Source organism: Astatotilapia calliptera, chromosome 23 (genome assembly GCF_900246225.1).
Source record: "Astatotilapia calliptera chromosome 23, fAstCal1.2, whole genome shotgun sequence".
Classification (NCBI taxonomy): Eukaryota; Metazoa; Chordata; class Actinopteri; order Cichliformes; family Cichlidae; genus Astatotilapia; species Astatotilapia calliptera.
In genome coordinates, this window is record NC_039323.1 from 12,686,434 (window position 1) to 12,692,433 (window position 6,000).

At 39.3% G+C, this 6,000-nt stretch overlaps 1 protein-coding gene across 3 annotated transcripts in view; it reads right to left on the reverse strand.

The window, feature by feature from the left end:
- The window catches only part of tp63 (tumor protein p63), a 34,410-nt gene extending 31,041 nt beyond the window's left edge, over positions 1 to 3,369 (reverse strand). Inside the window, exon 1 of one of the 3 annotated variants that reach the window (XM_026157694.1) lies at positions 3,146 to 3,361. In XM_026157694.1, coding sequence (XP_026013479.1) covers positions 3,146 to 3,198 — 53 coding nt within the window. In that variant the 5' untranslated portion in view covers positions 3,199 to 3,361. Of the gene's footprint in view, positions 1 to 3,145 lie in introns of all 3 variants that reach the window. The other 2 variants (XM_026157695.1, XM_026157698.1) reach the window with 2 other exon arrangements.
- Between the last annotated feature and the right edge of the window lie 2,631 nt (positions 3,370 to 6,000).

Genomic DNA, 6,000 nt, shown 5'->3' on the forward strand with positions numbered 1-6,000 from the left:
ATGAATGTTAAAAAGAATAAAGCATACTGTATATCTCTCTCTGACTGGCTAAATATTGTCAACTACTCACATGTGAGTGCAACCTAGCACATTTACAAAATAAGTTCACCGCAAATCGAATGCATTTGATTTTTATATATAACAAAAACCTAAAATATGAGTTTTGCAGAACTCAAACTGACCAGTGGTTTACAGCTGTACACTCTCAAATTGGCAGCTGTTGAAAATGTTTGAGAGCAAATGTGATGTTACATTAACGTTTCGTTAATGTAAAAATGAAAATGAAAACTGCTACAAACTTGTACGCAATAAGCCCCACCCAAACCAACTGCAACACAGATATCCTCCTTTTACATGAATGCATGAGTAAGAATATCTAAGAGTGCACCTCGTTGACTGCCGTCAGCCTACAGACACTAAGATGACATTTACTGATGGCAGCGATTGTTTATCTGTTGTGTCACATCAATTTTGTGCAGGCTAAATGTTTAAAGATCGCTAGATAAAGAGCATAAAGACTTTCTAAAGATTCATCTATGGCCATAATGAAGGTACCAATAAATCCATGTTTGCAATTACAGTGTAAAATCCTTTCAGTTCATCCAGACTAACAGTCTAAGGATAAAACGTGTAAAAGTATAACACTAAATACCTTCAGTACTTCCATAACAAATTTTTAAGGCATTATTTGACAATATGCTGTTAGTACCTTTGCTTAAGAACTCATTCCTGCTAAAGACTAAGCATTAAGTCACAGAAGGAATTAAACTGACAACAGATAGATGCCAAGATTTATTTGTTTTTTAAATCTACGAATTAAAAAAAAATTAATCAACTTATTTGTGCATATTGTTGTACAGCCAACAGAAAACATGTGACATCGACATCCGAGTTATTAATATTTTTCACAGTAATTCATAATATAATATAAACTGCTTTAAAAATGCAGAATTTGCCCCAGAATAAGGTTTTAAATGCTTATTTTTTTCTACTATTTTTGCAATTGCAACATCGTCCCATACATTTAAATTCAGGATTTTATACGGTTTCTTCAGAAGCACTGAAGATTAAAGAGCAAAAAATAAATAAATAAATAAATTGTAAAGAATAATAGTAAAATAAATTGTGATATTCTTGAATTGATCCATTATGTTAGGGCTTACTGATTCATAAAAGCCATCTCTTCATCCTTATCAACATGTTGCTTTGTTATGAATACATCCAAATCACAGCAGTATCTCTTCAGAGTAGATGTCAAAATAGTGATTGATTTATTTTTATTATTTTTTTTACTTTGAACAGCGCCAACACGCTTTTGTAGGAAAGCATTTACAGCAGTACACAAATCAAAACCTGGTGGCTTAGCTGCCTGCACAAGAGCACACGAGGAGTTTGAAGGAAACGTGCCAAAGAGGGGAAAAAAAAATCACAAAGGATGACTTTAAAAAAAAACAAAAAAAACAGGTAAATGGCAGGTAGAGCAGGTGAGTTGTCATCTGTGTTCAAGGAGAAAGGATTTAGGTGTGGTCATCCACGTGACCTGTGCCTCACATTAACTCCATTTCATTCTTTAATTTTCTTTTAAAATACAGAAGAACTAGTTTAACTGACATCCCATTAACTTGTCCAAAAGACTTTTGAGCTTTGCTTCTTGGTATTGTCTGATCACCAGTCAGCATCCAGAACTAAAGCTGTTTATCAGGTTCTGCGTGTACAGCCATCCAAGCCTATAAATACACTAAAACAGTTTAATGGAAGAATAAAATAGAAGATCTGCAGCCTAACCCTGCTGATGTCCTGCACTACTTTGTGCTTAAGAAAAAAAATTTCATTGTTGTAATAAGGCACACATGTCCACGTTCAAATGCATACCACATAAATGCAATATTCTATCTTTTTTCATCATCATTTCAAAGCAGTTTTATTTTATTAACGAAGTTTCAAGATGGGCTTTGTCCCTTTTCTGGCTGCATTTTGTCTGCGTTTGGGTGTCTGGTTACTCTGAGAGGTTTTCGGTTAGCCCGAGGCAAAGGCTGTTCAGCATCCACTTAAACACAGTGCAGCGCCTCCAGACGAGACTGGGGCAGAGGTCAGCACTAAACAGGGATGGCTATTGTCTCTTGGCAGGTTGTGCACACCGACCGATGAAAATGCAATCAAAACAAACAGCCCAGCCGATCGGGGTCCTTCTCCAGTGTCATTATTAATCACTTTTCAAAGGCCTAAGACCTTCTCCCCCTCATCCGTCAGCCGAGGCTGGAAAAGGGACACGAGTGAAAAACAATAGAAAGCCCCAGAGTTTCTCCTCCTTTTATTTTGATCATCTGGTGCAAGAGGGAAGGTAAGGCGTAGAAGGCAAAGGATACAAGACAGGTGGAGGGATTTACAGGCCAAGGAAGATACTTTTCATCCCTTTTCAAAAACAGTTACATTGTTTTCAAATTTGTGCCACAGCCAGAACGGTCAAAATTGTCATCAAGCAAAACAGAAAAACTAAAAAAAAAAAATTACAAATGTAACTGTTAAACTCAACTACAAGAGTGCTGTGATGGTAAATTTAAAGGGGCAAAAAGCACACAGAACACATCCAATCTGCAAAGAATTTAAAGAATTTAAATATTTTAGAATGAGAGAAGAAACACTCATGTAGGTAGTTTTGGTGCAAAACATGTGCAATTATCAAAGCCTATAGAGCTACAGTACTAGCACATGCACTCCCATTGAGGTTCAAAAATCTCCAGAAGAGGACCTCCAGATGTCATGTAATCTGCCTGCCTTCAGCCCTGATTGCCCTTTACACATGCATTGCTGCCATAAGTATGCTGCCCTTATAAATATATCAGGACCGAGCAGCAGCAGCTGAGGATCCAGGCAGACACAACTGTTCTCAGGCCGTTTTGGACCTCCAGACAGCGTGAACTGCAGCGCGGGTCAAACAGGAGCAGGGAGATTCCCAGCCAGCAAGTCCTACATCATTCTTTTAAACTTAATGTAAGGCTCATTATGAAGGAGTATAGCTACACTTCGAATCCACGCAACACATATTGTTTAACTAATTAGGCAAAAAAACATGACCTCAATACAGTCTACCCTATAAGTACGTGTGAGTATAGGTCATCAATTTCAACAACCTTTAGGTACTTACCGCCGAAAGGGAAACTCAGGGTAATACTGCACAGCTGTGTAAGGTGAATTCATGTTGTCATGCCAGAGTTCACTTTGCTGAAAGCTTCAGAATGATCAGCTTGTCATAAATGGATCAATAGCTGTGTTTGAGCTATGAGAATCAATTAAAGTACAATAAAAAAAAAATACAGTTAAAAACACAACCAGGCCTGGATTAAAGTGCCGGAGGGTACAGTGCAGAGTGCAGAAAGTTTGAGAGATGTTTTGAATTTAGGTATTTTTTCTTAGGCTACCCAAAATAGGCGGGGCTTGTGCCTTCTTTCTGACCAATCCCCTGCTCCAGCTGTACAAGATATCACTCACTCTCAGTTGCTAGGATATAGATATCAAGCAACTACATTTGACCCCAACACACAAACACCCACACGCCAGGAAGCCACTATCCTGAAAAGCTCCCCACTTACACCCCACTCCTCCATCTATGTCTCTGGCCTTGTTCTGATATTTCCACCCAGACTCCCGAGCGGATTTTGCGGCCCGAGAGCACGTCTGTTGCGTCACGCTTCTCAGCGAATACTGAGAGGGTTTCGGGCGCGCTGAATATTTCCACAAACGCACCCCAAATAGCAGCAACTGTTCACTGTGTGCCGATTCAGCAATTTTAAGGAAGTGAAACAAACTCTTAGGTCAAGAACTGACTGTTCTCGTGAAAAAACTAAAAATGAGAATCCCCTTTAAACCTAAACAGACACCAGATAAAAATACTTCATCATTACAGTAGCCTACATAAACTCATATTTAGGCAAACGCTGAAATCGTGCCACATCCTGGCACATACTTCCAATTCAACCACCCTCTTAGCCAAGCAGTATGGCAATGTAAACCTAGAGGTGTTGTGTGGTTTTCAGAGATGAACAGCAGATGAATCAGTATGCTAAAATAAAAGGAAGGGTCACCGCAGGAGGAATGATAATAAATAGATGTGGTGTATCCAGGGAACACAAACCTTTATGCTGCTCTCTTGTACTTTTAATAAAGATATAGAGCCTCTCTCTGCCCGCGGTGCACCTGTGAGACACGGCACTGATACAGCGGATACTGTGTGCCAACCTGGTGACGAGACACTGTGGACACACGGCCGCTATTTTTAACATACTGTATTGGAAGGTTTCATATCAGCATTTTCACACTCGGCTGAGTTCGTAATGAATGAAGCACCCTCTTTGTTTGCTTCTCAGTGTAAAGAACATCTGGACAGTCCACTCATCAAGTAAACCCGTACGCTTTTGTGATGCATGTCACATTTTGGTGACGGACTGTGTGCTTTCTCAGTCATCCAGGGCATTTGAGTTGAAGGTAACTGGACTTCTGAGAGACCTGTAACTACCTTGAACCCAAGCATTCAGGACCACATTTTGTGGTTTATTGTAAAAACAAACCCAGAATTGGTCACATTACAATCCCGCCAATAAATATCCACTCATGAATCTCCCACTCCAGTCTTTTGAAGCCTGAATGACCATCTCTTTCTAAATGTGACAAATTCAATGAACAGCCAAGAAGTATTTTTTTTATTCTACTGTAGGCTATGTATTGTTTTGTACTGACTAGTTTATGGAAAAGAGCCACATCAACCCTAGAAAGGCTGAACAGGTGCACCTGTATAAATAGTTGCATGATTGCCATTAGCCACTCCTTTTATACTGCTGCAAGCTTGGAGTAAACCTAAAATACACATGCATTGCAGTGTAGGGTCTGAGCTGATGAATCAGCGTGGTCACAAAAAAACTGGAAAGCATGAAGACATCAACGCACTCACGGAAGCAACTACAACACTCGCTTCACATCGATGAAAACAGAGCGATCGCAAGTTTAGCAGCTATGAAAACAATTAAATAATTCACTCATATTAACAATATTTCAAAACATTTCATAGCTGTCAAAATGGCCTTACTCTGTCATGGACCAGTGACTTTCCAGACACCATTTCTTGCTAATCCATCCAAACTGTGTTGATGTACTTCGGTCTGGAGCAACCAGCTAAGAGACAGTGGATGAGCAGCACTGCCATTTCCAAGTGACAGTTTTAATTCTATATATTAGGTTTACCTATCCTGACTTCTGTTGTTGTCTTTGAGGTGCAAACTGGGGTAAATACCTAAAACGACAGTGTTAATATTCGGGATATTTAGGGTATTTCCTGTGTGTAACAAAGAACTCGCACCAGCAAAGGAGGTTTTGGGCTTCCCCAACGGTAAATCACCAGGAGTGTAATTTTTAAAGTTGGGTTTAACTTACCTAAGCTTTGACACATACTTATTAATATTTTCCTTAACTGCATTTCATATTTTGAACGAGTAAAAAAACGTAAACTTCAATTTATGGGTGTAGTTTATGAACGCTACATGAATGACACGACATAAATACACTTTCACGTGTAGCCTTGGAGGCTCCTAATGATGCTCACATCTAAACCTGCCACAAAAGCGGGTAAACAAGAAACACCCGAAAAACATAAGTTCACAAGCAGAAAGCAAATAAAAGAACAATATGCGCAACTCACTCACACACTAAGTTACATCAGATGTGACTGAGCTGTGACTTTCAGCCACTTCTTCAAAAATAATAATAATTAAAAAAAAGAAGAAGCTGAAAACAAGCTGAAAAATAATTTTAGATGGAAATTTAACCCCAGTGCCTCATCAGAGCCAGCAACAAACACTGCGCTTAGTTGTGGCGCTACATTGTGCACGATCTTCTACAAAAAACCACCAACGGATGTGAACACCAAATGATCAAATGTGAGACCGTGTTGTGATATGACCGAATCATTGAGAGGATCCGCCGTTCTGCTGCTTGTCTGCTGATCCGATT